At 42.0% G+C, this 14,923-nt stretch overlaps 1 protein-coding gene across 6 annotated transcripts in view; it reads left to right on the top strand.

Moving 5' to 3' along the window:
• Positions 1–14,923, top strand: part of GRB7 (growth factor receptor bound protein 7) — a 34,983-nt gene that overhangs the window by 13,629 nt on the left and 6,431 nt on the right. For 5 of the 6 annotated variants that reach the window (XM_036755095.1, XM_036755094.1, XM_036755096.1 and 2 more), the window contains exons 2-4: positions 13,410–13,566; positions 13,659–13,809; positions 14,080–14,236. In XM_036755095.1, the coding sequence (XP_036610990.1) occupies positions 13,415–13,566; positions 13,659–13,809; positions 14,080–14,236 (460 nt within the window). In that variant the 5' untranslated portion in view covers positions 13,410–13,414. Of the gene's footprint in view, positions 1–13,052; positions 13,567–13,658; positions 13,810–14,079; positions 14,237–14,923 lie in introns of those variants that run through there. The other variant, XM_036755092.1, reaches the window with a different exon arrangement.

The following is a 14,923-nucleotide window of genomic DNA, read 5'->3' as shown; positions in this document are numbered from 1 at the left end:
TTGAATTCTCCTGAGGCAGCCTAATTTGTACTATAATAGTAGTATAGACTTAGTGTAGTTGCTGGGTATGGCCATGGTGGGGGGTGCTGGTAAACGTTTAACAACCAGCTTCTTGAATGGAAAAAAAGTGCCATGCACTTTTAAGTTTCATCTGCATTATTAACATTTTCTGCATCACTTTCTTAAATCTAGACAATAACAAACCCAATATTATACCAGTCTTTGATTTGTACTTCACTGTTTTCTTAGGAATAAATAATGCTCACACTGAAGATTTAACAAATGATGAGAGCAGGTAGGAGCCGATCAGGCTCCAGCATAACCCTGTGGGTATCCCAGGTGACACTCCAGGTGTTGCAGGAACACCTGTCTGCCGACACCAGGTTCTTATCCTCCCTTCTGTAAGCCTTCAGAAAGACAATGTCATTTTGTCCTTAACCAGTAAAGGAATGTAATTTACAGTTTTGCCCAGCAGGTGGCGTGGCATTGCTCTAGCCACCACCCCAGTGGCCCCCTCTTGCAGGTGTCAAAAGTTCCCTTCTATCTGCAGGTGCAAACAGCCCAACCCCCATCAAGCTTCCACCATTGACTCTTATTAGATGTCTTAACTATGGGCAAACTATTTAACGTCTCTGAGCCTGAGATTACTCATCTGTACAATCTGCTAGTAAGAACTATGGTTGTCAATGTAAATTATGAATGTTGAAGAGATGGGTGGCACTGCTAGGGAAGAGAGCCCTCAAAAGACAGCTGGCCTTGGGGTCAAGAAGACCTGAGTTCAAGTAGCCCCTCTGACACATGCTGGCTGTGGGACTCTGGGCAATTCGCTTTCACTTTCCGTGGTCCTGAGCAGTTGGACATTTGTATCAATAGAGGAAATTTCCTCACTGGCAGTTCCCTACATAATTGTACTTATCTGATAGGGATACTATAAAAGATCAAATGTGCTAGTACGTGGTATGTGTATGTATGTATGTATGGGTGTATGAATGTATGTAGATAGAACATTTAGTACATGCCTACTATGTGCCAGTTGCTGTGCTCTGGGAATATAAATACGAGCAAGCAAGATAGTACCTACCCTCAAGGAGCTTCCATGATGAAAAATAGTTCTTTTTAAAAAATTTAATAGTATTTTATTTTTTTTAAATTACATGTAAAGACAGTTTTCAACATTCATTTTTGAAAGACTTCGAGTTCCGAATTTTTCTCCCTCTCTCCCCTCTCCTCTCCCCTCCCCAAGATAAGAAGCAATCTTATAGAGGGTATACATGTGTGATCATGTAAAACATATTTCCGCATTAGTCAGGTTGTGAAAGAAGAAACAGAACAATAGGAAAAAACACACAAAAAAGTGAAAATAGTCTGCTTCAATCTGCATTCAGATTCCATCAGTTCTTTCTCTGGATGTGGGTAGCATTTTCCATCACGAGTCTTTTGGAATCATCTTGGATCATTGTATTGCTGGGAAGAGCTAAGTCAATCAGAGTTAATCATCACATAATGTTACTGTTACTGTGTACATTGTTCTCCTTGTTCTGCTCACTTCACTCAGCGTCAGTTCATGTGAGTCTGATGAAATGTAATTCTTGAAGGAGAACTGGAAAGGGTAGAGGAATATGTACCTAGTTTGCGACAGTGGAAACTATATGTCTCCCAACCCAAGCCCACTATGCTACTACTCCTGGGCCATCCTCATGACTTGCCACTGCCTGCATCCCCTCCCTTTCCTCCTTTCCACCACATGCTCTAAGAACAGTAATTCAAATCAATGCTACCCATTCCTAAAATGAACACGGCAGTCAATTGCCCTATGACTCCACTTACTATCCTTCTGACTTTCTTGAGTATTATACTCCTCCCTGGCCACCACTCTCCTGTGTATGTGCTTTCCCCTATTAGAAGGTAGGCTCCTTGAGAGAGGAACCCACTTGCTTTGTTGTATTTATATCCCCAGTTCAGTGCCTGGTATGTAGTAAGTGCTTAATAAATGTTTTTTCATTCAATGAACAGGGCAAAGAACTTGACCTGGGTTCTGTGTGAAAATAAGATGGTACTCTTCAGGATTATAGGAATAAGACAGTTTCTACTTTTAGCATTCCCATCCCCCTCTTGTCTGGGAAATTGCCTGGCTTAGTTTCGACTCTATATTCATGACTCATAGGAAAGAAACTTTCCTGTGACCACATGTTTATTAAACAGTAAGGTAAAAATTAAAAAGAAATCATCACAAGCTTCACTCCAATCCTCTCCAAACTTCTTCCTGATTACCTTCCCACTTCCCTGGGGTGCCCAGGGAACAGTCTTACACTTATTTCTGAAGTCATGGACTGCTTTATGACTGAGCTGCTGAGATCTCTCACTGGGGCAGCAGTTATAAACATGGGAAAGCAAGGAGAAGAGCTTAGCACGTAGCAGACACTTAATAAAGCTTGTTGACTTGACCTGAAGCTTGGGGAGGAGTGTTGGGGGTTTGGAGGGATCACCTGACTTCTTACCAATGGCTGCCAGTTTGGATCGGACTTGACTCCACTCAGGCTGGATGCTGATTGGCTGCTCTGCCTCCCAGTCTGATCCAGCCCTCCTGCTGCCTTTGACCCCAGAGAGAAGGGCACCATCCCAGTAGCCAGTTGGTAGGCTGGAAGCTCCTGGCCACTGATAGCACAGATTTTTAATCTGGGGTCCAATAGATTTCAAGGAGTCTGAGAACTTGGATTGGAAAAGAATTATATCGTTACATTTACCTACCAACTTCTAACTGAAAGTTAGCATTTCCTTCAAAATGTTATTCTGAAAAGAAGTCCATAGGCTTCACCAGATTGCCAAAAAAGTTCATGACACAAAAACGGTGAAGAGCCCTATATCTGAGATCTCCAAAAGGTTGCTAGATCTTTCTCAATCTTTGGCTGCTGGGCCGGTGAGGGTCTATCTAACAGTCCCAATACTTCAACATCATTTGCTACTCACCTACCTGATATACAGTTTCCCAGGCATCATCTGTCATCAGCCAAACATCCCCCCCCCCCAATCAATCAGCAAACATTTATTAATCCCTTATTGTATACCAGGTACTGCTCTAGGTGCTAGGGATTCAAATACAAAGAATGAAATATACTCCTCAAATGGTGAAGAAGTTGAACTCAAATCCCCCAGACAAACAGGAGGAAAAGATATACTAATCTGGTACACCCATGTACTGCCTTGTCATTGCTCTGCCGTCTTGACTGGCCTCCTGTCCCAGAGTGGCTTCTCACTGTCTGAGGATTCTATAAGGAGGTAGGGGGGGGTGAGTAGGGGAGTGAGGTTCCAGTTGGCTACTCCCTGATAGAGAAAAAGAAAACATGGCCCTAACCAAAAGTGCTCCACCAAAAGGCTGCTGCTTTGGGTTCTAGAGCAGATGTAGTCTAGAACTGACAAAGGGACTTCCTATGGACATGGTACCCGTGGCATGTATACTCTAGCACAGGTGCAAGCTCTCATTTTAGCTTTCGGTTTCGAGTGTATTTCTTGTATGGAATAGATTATTGGGTTTTGTTTTCTATCATGTTCTGCCACCTTTTTCTGTTTTACAGGTGGCTTCTTCTCCCCTACCTCTGTGTTAAACTTTCATTGATAGCTTTTTAAAAAAGCCTTTTTGGGGGGGATAATGGTGAGGTTCACGAGATTTCCTTCTCCTCCTCCTGTGTTTTAATGACCTTTACCTGTCATCCCTTGGTAATAACAAGAAATGCCAAATTCCCCTCCTCCTTTTTTCTCTAGGGTATCTTTGCCCAAGCAAGCCCAGAGTTTGATTTTCTTTATTTCTTCAAGGAGTCTTAGGCAAGGTGGGACTCTTGGAGGAACAACAATTTTTGCTCTAATTTTCAGGATGTAAGCACTGAATCTTTATCCACCCCTTTTAGTTGTTCAAACTTGTTTACCTTTCTTAAGTTTCTTTTGTTTGCTTTGCTTATGTTTCAAAACTGCTGCCCAGCCTTGGTTTTCTCAGCAGGAGTGCTTAAAAGTCATCAATTCTGTTAAATGTTTCATTTTTCTATAGGATTAATTTTAACTTCACAGAAAATATTATTCTTGGGTGCCAGCCATTTTCTCTTGCTTTGTGATATGTTGTATTGTAAGCATTTCTTCCCTTCCTCGTTGATGAGAATTCTTGTGCTATCCTCACTAGAGGCAAGTGATTTTCACCTCCTGACCACTTGCAGTATTTTTCTTTGACCCAGGAATTCTAGAACTTTATGATCACATTTCTCGATGAGTTAAATTTGCAATTCCTCTCTTGTCCTGACCTGCAGATTTTTTTTTGTAATAGTCCAGTGATATGAATTTACACAGTGTCCATGTCAAAAATGCATGTCTCTTCCTTGCACCTTAAGTCCACTACCTCTCTCTTAGGAGATGTGTAATGTGCTTCATCCAAGTTCCTCTAGAGACATGGTTGATCATTGCTTTGACTGGTGTTCTTAAGTTTTTCAAAGTTTTTTTTTTCTTTACATTGTCGTTGCCCTCTTACAAATTGATCTCCTGGTTCTGATCACTTCACTCAACAATCAGTTCATACAATCCAGGATTCTCTGAAATCATCTCTTTCAATGTTTCTTACAACACAATAATATTTCAGAACATTTATGTAACACAATTTGTTTAGCCATTTGACCTGTGGATTTTATTGATCCTTTGTCTTCTGGTTCCAATACTTGCAGGCAATTTTCTTTTATTACTTCTTGAAATGTGGTAATCAGGTATCTTTTTTTTGTTTGTTTTGTATTCTTCTGGGAGGTCAACGATTCTTAGATTATTTCTTTCTCAACTTTGTTTTTCAGTTGCTAGCTTTTTTGTGTGTGACGATTTATTACCTGTTCTTCCATGTATCTTGTCTTTTGTCTTTGACTCGCTCTGTTTCATCTCACATTTATACCTCATCCCCATCCTTCTCCCCCTGTAATCTGCGCCTTCCCTTACTACTTCAGATCTGTCTTCCTCTTCCACTGTGCCTTCTGGAGTTCTCACTCCATGATTTACAAGCTTCCTTCCTTTTTAAAACTCCTCCTTCCATCTTTTAGGACTCATTGACACCTGGCTTGATTCAGATGACACAGCATTCCTGGCTATCCTCTCCAGTCCTCATTACCTTGTTTTTCATACCCTCTGACTCACTGGTACTGGTAGGAGAGGCAGAATATTCCTTGTTCCTCATTGCCAAGTTCAAGTATATGAGCATCCCTATGTGTAGTTGAGTTGGAAAGTAGGAGTAAGTCATGGAGCTTGAATAGACTGACCCTTCCAGACTCTCCCTCTACCATTCTGAAGCCTCTCTTGAAGATTACACTATCCAAATTTATCCAGGACTCAAATCCTCGTGGTTGTTACCTCCCTTCTTTCTCAATGAGTTCAGTGCCTGACTTATATTCTCATTTTCCACCCTAGTTCCTACCTCCATATCTTTGTTGTTACTGTTGAGTCGTTTCAGTCATGTCCGAATCTCCATGACCCCATCTTGGGGTTTTCTTGGCAAAGATATTGAAGTGGTTTTTCATTTCCTTCTCCAGCTCATTTTACAGATGAGGAAACTGAGGCAAGCAGAGTTATGTGACTTGCCTAGGGACACACAGCTAGTAAGTATCTGAGGTTGGATTTGAACTCAGCTCCTAATGACTCCAGGGCCAACACTCTAGTCACCTAGCTGCCCTTCCTTCATACTAGTGGGCTTCAATATACACCTTGATGTTCTCTCGAATATCCCAAATTCCTAGTTTGTCAATTTACTTAACCTTCATGAACTACTCTTTTCTGCCTCAATTACACATAGAGATGTCCATCCACTTGATCTTGCCATGTTTCATAAGTGTTCCCATTTCCACATTCAAGAACTCTGAAATTTCTTTATCTGACAATAACCTTTTATATTTTTAAATTTTGCATTCATATATTTTTATTTCTACCTTCTCAGTTTACCTTACTACTCCTAACACAGTCTTCAGCCTCATCATGACCCCCAGTCCTTCCTTCGGTACTCTATCAGACTATCCACCACTCCTGTTCTGGCTACACTCTCCTCTCTTCACAATCTTGACCCTTTGCTGAACCAGTTCAACTCTACACCATCCTCTATTCCCAAATCCCTAAACCCTTTACCTATTGAAGATTATTTCATACCAAATCCCAGCCATGATTTGCTCCCACCATCTGCTTCTTTCATTCCTACTCATGTGCAGCAGAATGGAGCTGGAGGAGGTCATGTAACCATGCTGACTGGGTCCATTACACATTTATGTTCTCTAATCTCAGTTGGCCCTCACTGCAGCAAGGCGATCTTTCTACTCCTCCATAGTCAGTTCTCTATCACATTCATAATAGCAGCTGTTCCCAAGCTCAGCTAGGTAGGGCACAACAGGTAGAATGTTGGGCCTGGAGTTAGGAAGACCTGAGTTCAAATCCAGCCTTGGACATTTACTAGTTGTGTGACCCTGGGCAAGCCACTTAACCTCTATCTGCCTCAGTATCCTCAACTGTAAGACAGAGACAATAATAGCACCTATCTCTCAGGGCTATTTCAAGGATCCAAGGAGATCATTTTTGTGAATGTGAATGGTTCCTGGCATGTAGCAAGCTCTTAATAAATGTTTGTTCCCTCCCTGCTTCCCTTCTCTCCTCAAACCTTACATGGTATTTGTACTCTCACCTTCTCATCTGAGGAATTTGCTTCATATGTTAATGAAAAATAATTAGTCCGTTTGCCAAGAGTACCGTCTTCTCTCTTCCTCCTCATCTCACACCCCTCTAATTTCATCTCTCACTATGCCTTTAAAATAACCACTGATAAAGAATTAGCCCTCCTTCTTGCCAACAACAAGCCCTGCCCCCCCCCAACATGGACCCTTGATCCTATTCCCTCCTATATTCTGTAGCAGATTATATCCACTATCATCCCCACTCTCTAATCTTCCTTCTTTTCTTTTCAGTTAGTTCCTTTCTTGCTGTCTATAACCACACCATCCCCATCCCTAAAACATGATCACTGGATCTTACCATCTCCGTTAGCTATAGCTGTAATATTTCTTCCTCATGTGCTCCTATCTTCTATTTTTTTTTACTATGTAATATTTCGGTTTTTTCCAATTACATGTAAAGACAATTTTTAACATTCATTTTTAAAAAATTTTGAGTTCCAAAATTTTTCCTTCGCTCCCTAAAAAGGTAAGACATATGTTGCACCCCTGGTCTTTTTCAACTAAATTCCTTGAAAAAACCATCTACACTCGATGCCATCTCTTCCTCTCCTTAAAATTTCTTCTAAAGTCTCTGTAATCTGACTACACATGTATAACCTATGTCAAATTGCTTGCTTTCTCAATGGGAGGGGGAGGGGAGAGAATTTGAAACTCAAAATTTGAAAAAAGAACGTTAAAATTGTTTTGTTTTGTTTTGGAAGGGGGAAGGCAGGGCAACTGAGGTTAAGTGACTTGCCCAAGGTCACACAGCTAGTAAATGTGTCAAGTGTCTGAGGCTGGATTTGAACTCAGATCCTCCTGACTCTAGGGCTGGTGCTCTACTCACTTCACCACCTAGCTGCCCCTAAAATTGTTTTTACATGTAATTGAGAAAAATAAAATATTAAGTTAAAATTAAAAAAAATCTCTGCAGTCTATTTCCTGACAACATCATTCCAGTGAAACTATGCTCCCCAAAGTTCCCCATGGAATCTTGATTGCCAAATCTAATGGCTTTTCTCAGTCATCATCCTTGAACTCTCTGCAGCACCGGACACTGTTGACCACGTTCTCCTCCTTGAGACTTTCTGCTCTCTGGATCGTCACAGTGCTGCACCCCTTGTTCTTCTCCCACTTACCCAATGATGTTTCCCTTTTAGTCTCCTTTGCTCTGCATCCATGGCATGTCTTCTGACTGTTGGTCCCCACGCCCCCTTCCCCTCCCCAAGTTCTGTCGTGGGCTTTCTTCTTTCTTTTCTCCATATTCTCTTACTTGATGACCTCATCACCCATAAATCCAATTCTGGTGACCACGCCGATAATTATTAGATCTATACCTCTGTTCCCGGTCTCTCTTCTGGGTCATGCATCATCAGCTATATACTGAACATTTCCAACAGGATATCCTATAGGCATTGCAAACTCACCATGTCCAAAACAGAACTAATTATCTTTCCCTCTTCCCAACTTCCCTATTAACTATCAAGGGAGCCATCATCTTTCTAGGCACTGAGGTTTGCCACCTGGGTTTCATCTCCAACTCCTTGTTCTCACTCACCCCACTTACTCAATCAGTGGGCAGATCTTTTATTGTTCTCCATAGCATCTCCCGGCATCTGTCCCCTTCTCTTCACCTGTACAACCACCACCCTAATTCAGGCTCTTGTACTTATCATCTGGGTTATTGTAATATCTTTTTCTTTTTGAGGCAATCAGGGTTAAATACCTTGCCCAGGGTCACATAGCTAGTAAGTGTCTGAGGCCAGAGTTGAATTCAGGTCCTTCTGACTCCAGGGCTGCTGCCCCCCAATATCCTTCTAATTGGTCTCTCTGACTCAAAGCTCTTCCCACTCCAGTCCATCGGGCCATACAAATGTCAAAGTGATTTTTACTAAAATGCAAGTCTGACCACGTCACCACCCCCTAATAAAATCCAGAAGCTCCCCCAAACCTAGGATAAACATAACTTCTCTGTTTAGCATTTAAGGCTCTTTATAACCAGGCCTCTTCCTACCTTTCCAATCTTATTACACATTTCTTCCCTCCCTACTCTATGGTCCTGTCATACTAGCTTATTTGCTGTTCCTTACCCCTGGCACTGTCTTCTATCTCCACACATTTGTGCTAACTGCCTCCCATGTATAGAGCAGAATCCCTCCTGGTCTCCGACTCTTAGAATCTCTGGCTTCCTTCCAGACTGCTCAAACACCACCTTCTTCTCTAGGCCTTTTCCAGTCTCCCAAAGTGTCCGTGCCTTCCCCACTAAGATTATTTTCCATCTATTCTGACATATCTTAGATATTCAGCCTCCCTCACATACTCACTTGTATATTTGTGTGTTATCTCTTGCCATTAGAATGTAAGCTTCTGGAGGGCAGGGATTGGTTTTGTTTGTTTTCTAAGCTCTTAGCATAGTCCTTGGCGTATAGTATGTACTTAATAAATGCTTGTTAATGGATTTACCCTTCACATTTCTCAAATTCTTCATTGTTGTTCCTTGCTTGTGCAAAAAGACTCCACTACATTCATATAATACACATTTTCCTGCCATCCTTTGGTCTGCAGGCATCTACCTTGTTTCTAATATTTTGCTACCACAAAGAGAATTGCTGTGAATATTTTGTTGTAGAGAGATCTTTATTTCCCCCATCATTGACCTCTGTGCCAAAGGCAATGTAAAACACATTTGTGGACATAGCCAGTGTAGGAATTTGTGTTGCTTGACGACGAATATTTGTTACAAAGGTTTTTTTTTTCTTTTTTCAATTGGGGGATGGGCTGGGTTGGGGGAGGGAAGAGAGAGAGAGAGATTGAGAGAGAGAGAGGGAGAGAGAGAGAGAGACAGAGAGAGGAGAGACAGAGAGACAGAGACAGAAAGAGGAGACAGAAACAGAGACAAAGACAGAGAGAGACAGAGACAGAGAGAAAATAAACGCAGCTAGATAAGTGCAGATAAAGGGCTAGGAAGACCTGAATTCAAAAGTAGCCTCAGATACTTAACTAGCTGTGTGGCCCTGGCCAAGACACAACCTCCGTCTGCCTCAGTTTTCTCACCTGTAAAATGGAGATCATAATAGCACCTACCTCCCAGGGTGGTTACAAATGAAATAACATTTGCAAAGCATTTTGTAAACCTTGAAGTACCATGTAAATGTTAGCTATTTTTATAATCAATGTTTATTAAATTATTTATTTATTATTTATTAAATTATTTAAAATTATAATTTATAATTTATAAATTATTTATTAAATTATTAAATAAAAATTTTTAAAGGCTATTATGACTTGCATAATTCCAAGCTGTTTTCCAGAATGTTTGGGCCATATCTTAGTGTGCCTCTTTCCCCATAACCCCTATAATACTGACAGTTGCTCTCATCATCTTTGCCAACCTGATGGGCTTGGGTTAGATGCTGAGTTGTTTTAATGCGCCTCTCTCTTATCTCTAACGATCTGGAGATTTCTTTTGTGTGGTAGTTGATAGTTTGCAGGGTTTGTTTTTTTTTTAAGAATTTTAAGACTATGTCTCTATTATATATCTTGGATATCAACTTTTATCAGAGATATTTCATGAGAACATTCTTTTTTTTCCCCAATTGACAGTTTCTCTTAATCTCCTTATTTTGGGCCCCCCAGTATTTCTTCATCATCTTGAGTTCTCCTTTGCTCCTTCATTTCATCAGACCTTCTCTTGACTTTTTTTTTTTGGTCTGGACTTCCTAGTGAAACTTTCTTCCTTTTCTCCACCCAGTTATTGTCTGTTTGTTATTGAGTTGTTTCAGTCAGTGTCCAACTCTTCATGACCCTGTTTGGGGTTTTCTTGGCAAAGATACTGGAGCAGTTTGCCATTTCCTACTCCAGCTCATTTTACAGATGAGGACACTGAGGCAAACAGTTAAATGACTTGCCCAGGGTCACATAGCTAGTAAGCCTTGGGGTCACATTTGAACTCAGGAAGATGAGTCTTCCTGACTCTATGCCTAGTGGGCTGTGCACTATGGCGCCCCCTAGCTGCCCCTGTTTTCTGTTTACTCAGTCTATTTCTAGCACTTTAGCATCAGGGAAGCTGGCCTCCTGTAAAGCTTCTCATTCATCTGTCTTGCTAGAAATTCTTTTCCCATTCTTTTTCCAAGATCCTTTCTCTCACTCTGTTCTCTCTTCTAATTCCTCTGCTCACACTGCTCCTCAACACTCCATTCCTACCCATTTTGTTCCCCCCAAATTCTCCAAAATATTTTACACTCTTACCTTTTTTCCCTACTCTGTCCTCCTCTGTCTTTATTCCCCCCTAGCTGTTAGGGTAAGAGGGCAATACGGTGTAATGGATAGTGCTGGATCTGGAGACATTAGGGGTTGGGGGGAGAAACCAACATTTATTAATGTTAATTATTATGTTATATTATATTATGTCATTTATTATATTATTATACATAACATATTATTATAATATATTATTATATATAATTTATATTCTATTATAATACATTATAATGTAATATATGATATTATAATAATTAATGCCAGGCTCTGTGATGTTGTGGAAAGGAATGTTTTACAAACATTTTCTTTTTTAATCCTCACAACAATCCTGGGAGGTAGGCACAATTCTTCTTTTTTTTTTTTACAGTTGCAGAAACTGAGGCAGATAGAAGTTAAGTGACTTGTCCAGAAAATATCTGAGGCTGGATTTGAACTTAGCTTTTCCTGACTCCAGCCCCAGGGTTCAATCCACAGTGCCACCTGCTGCCTCTAGATGCATAGATCTAGATAGATCTAAAGCCAGAAAACATCTAGTATGACCCTTTTATTTTTACAGATAGAGAGCTGAGGTTCAAGGAAGTTAAATATCTTGTCCAAGGTCATGCAGGTCTCAAGCAAGCATCAGAGGCAGGGTTTGAACCAAGATCTGTGGACTCCATACTCTTGCCATGGTGTCACGCTGTCAAGAGTCCTTAGTTCAGTGGTGTGCTGGGAAATATTCACAGGTTCTCTGTGGGGGAGAAGTGCATGCAAGAAACACCTCCAATCTTAATCTGCATTATCACCATTTTCCCCATCACTTTCTTGAGTCTACAGATCAATCAATCAATAAATCAGGCCCTGATTTGTAGCATTTCACAGTTCCTGAGGTGTAATTCTAAAATTTAATCATTGGCTTTCAGGTTTAGCTAGCTCCAGCACACCTAAGTTCATATCTCCTTTCATAGGGGCAGCTAGGTGGTGCAGTGAGTAGAACACCGGCCCTGGAGTCAGGAGGACCTGAATTCAAATCTGAGCTCAGACACTTGACACACTTACTAGCTGTGTGACCTTGGGCAAGTCACTTAACTCCAATTGCCCTGCCCAAAAAAAAAAACCCAAACCAAAAAAAAAAATCTCATTTCATAGACTTGTGATTAAAGAACTAGGCACTTAGTTAACCTCCCAAAGCCTCAGCTTTCTCATCTGGAATATGGGAGGGGGGGGGATAGTATACCATCTAACTCACAGGGTTGTTGTGAGTTGTTTCTTAAAAATTATTTTTATTTTATTGAATATTTCCTGATTACTTGTAAAAATTTTTAGCAATTATTTTAAATAATACTTTATTTTTTCCAGTTACATGTAAAGATAATTTTAAACATTCATTTAAAAATATTTTGAGTACAAATTTTCTACCTCCCTTCCCTCCCCCACCCCAAAAAAGGTAAGAATTTTAAAGAGGTTTAACAATAATTCAAAAAAAATTTTTTGATTTCCAAATTATCTCCCTTCTTACGAAGGAAATCACTTTGATATAGATTGTACACGTGAAGTCACGCCGTGCATATGTCCATATTAGCCACGTCGCAAATGAAAACAAACAAAGTAAAACAACAAAAATAAAGAAAATTTTAAAAGGGTGCTTCAGTATGCACTCAGAGTTCATCGATTCTCTCTCTGGAGGTGGATAGCGTTTTTCCATCATGAGTCTTTTGGAATCGTTTTCGATCGTTGTATTACTGAGAATAACTAAATCTTTCACAGCTGATCGGTGTACAATATTGCTGTTACTGTGTGTAGTTTTCTCCTGGTTTGCATGAGTTCACACAAGTCTTTCAGGTTTTTCTGAAACCGTCCAGCTCATCACTTCTCATAGCATATTAGTATACTGTCACAATTGTATACCACAACTTGTTCAGCCATTCCTTGATCGATGGGCACCCCCTCAATTTCCAGTTCTTTGCCACCACAAAAAGAGCTGCTATAAATACTTTTTACAAATAGGCCTTTTTTTTTTCTCTTTGATCTCTTTGGAATACAGCCCTAGAAGTGGTATTGCTGGGTCAAAGGGCATGTACAATTTTATGGCCCTTTGGGCATAGCTCCAAATTACTCTCCAGAGTGGTTGGATCAGTTCACATGAGTTGTTACATGTTAGGGTGGAAGAAGGCCTGGTTCACAGAATCATAGATCTGGAGCTAGAAAAGAATTCCCAAGTCATCTAGTTCAGGGCTTCTTAAACTTTTTCCATTCACAATCCCTTTAGCACTTCTTAAACTGTGGGTCCATCCAACTCTTTCTTTTTACAGATGGGGAGACTAAGACCCGGATTAAGGGACATGTCAAAGTCACACTGGTACCAAGTGTCAGAGGCAGGATTGAGGCCATGTCCTGTCTCTTCTTTCCACTGTACAACACTGACTTCCTCAAGTCTGTTTTTCTCTTCTCTCCTAATTCCAGATGTCATGGACCTGGATCTATCCCTGCCCCATCTCACTAACTCCTCAGATGACCCAAGCCCCGAGCCCGGAACCCCTCCTGGAACACCCCCAGGGTCTGATGCTCATCTTCCTGGGGAACTGAAGAGATCCCAGCCTCTTTCCATCCAGGCCAGCAGGTAAGAGAAGGACTAGACATGGGGAACAGGACGGGGAGAGAAGACAAGCATGTTATCTACCCTGGTTTTAACTTGACTTTTTCTTCTTACAGGAAACTTAGGGAGGAGGAGCTCCGAGCCTCATCTTTGCCCGCTATCCCTAACCCTTTTCCTGAGCTGTGCAGCCCTCCTTCTCAGTCACCCATCCTGGGGGCCCCCTCCTCAGGGCGGGGGTTCCTCTCAAGAGACAGCAGTGGCCCCCATGTGAGTTACTCTGGGACAAGAAATGGGGGGGTGCTGTGGAAAGGAAGGGTGGAGTGACTGGAGATGGGGGTTTTTGTAAAATGCTAGATGGGTGGAGGATGTCCCTCTTCCCCTGGGACAACACCTACTGATGGCTTCTTAGGGGGAGGGAGAGTTAGGGTTACCCTCTCTGGGAACAGCAGCCTGCTTCCAGTAATCCTAGTATCTCAGGCAGGGAGCCCTAAATCAGGCAGGTGTTGGACCGCCTTCTTGTTCTGGGTGGTGGGGCAGGTGGTGAAGGTGTACAGTGAAGACGGGGCCTGCCGGTCCGTGGAGGTGGCGGCAGATGCCACAGCCCGACACGTGTGTGAAATGTTGGTGCAGCGGGCACACGCCCTGAGCGACGAGAGTTGGGGGCTGGTTGAGTGCCATCCCCACCTGGCACTGGGTGAGGGAAGGGACCCTGGTGTGGGGCAGTGGGTGGGCTGGTTTTACCCATGGCTATGGGAAGGGATGGGAAGAGTCACTATTGGGCTTTCAGGACCATGGGAAGATTGCTCCATTCCCACCCCTTCCCCTGCACGTTGGGCATCCTCATCTCATTTGGTTAGTGTTTGTCCCATAGGCAAAAGACACAGATGTTCAGCAAATCTGTCCTTTGTGTCAGGCTCAGCCTGTGTGTGGCACACGGGAATAGGGACGAGTTTGGGAGCAGCATTGTCTCTGAAGTTAGAGGACCTGCATTCAAATGCCACCTCTGACACTAACTGTGTGACCTAGAGCAGGTCACAACCTCCCTGCCTCAGTTTCCTCCACTATAAAATGAGAGACTCGGACTAAATGGTCTCTGAAGTCCCTTTGAACTCTCGGTCTAGGAGACTATGATCTGTTAAAATGCATGGGCTCCAGGGTTCTCCACCCTATCCCTAGAGACTTGAACTTGGGGTTAGGAAAAAGTTCAAATCCTCTCTGACACTCACTAGCTGTTTGACCCTGGACAAGTCTCTTAATTCAGTTGCGTTAGGGAGTTTGAACTTGGCGGCTTCTAAGGTCTCTTCCAGCTCTACATTTATGAACTTATGATCCTACCTCAGACACTTAGCTAGCTGTGGGATCCTGGGCCAGTCACTTAACC

Source organism: Trichosurus vulpecula, chromosome 4 (genome assembly GCF_011100635.1).
Source record: "Trichosurus vulpecula isolate mTriVul1 chromosome 4, mTriVul1.pri, whole genome shotgun sequence".
NCBI classification, from domain to species: domain Eukaryota; kingdom Metazoa; phylum Chordata; class Mammalia; order Diprotodontia; family Phalangeridae; genus Trichosurus; species Trichosurus vulpecula.
This window is presented reverse-complemented; position numbering and strand designations above follow the sequence as displayed.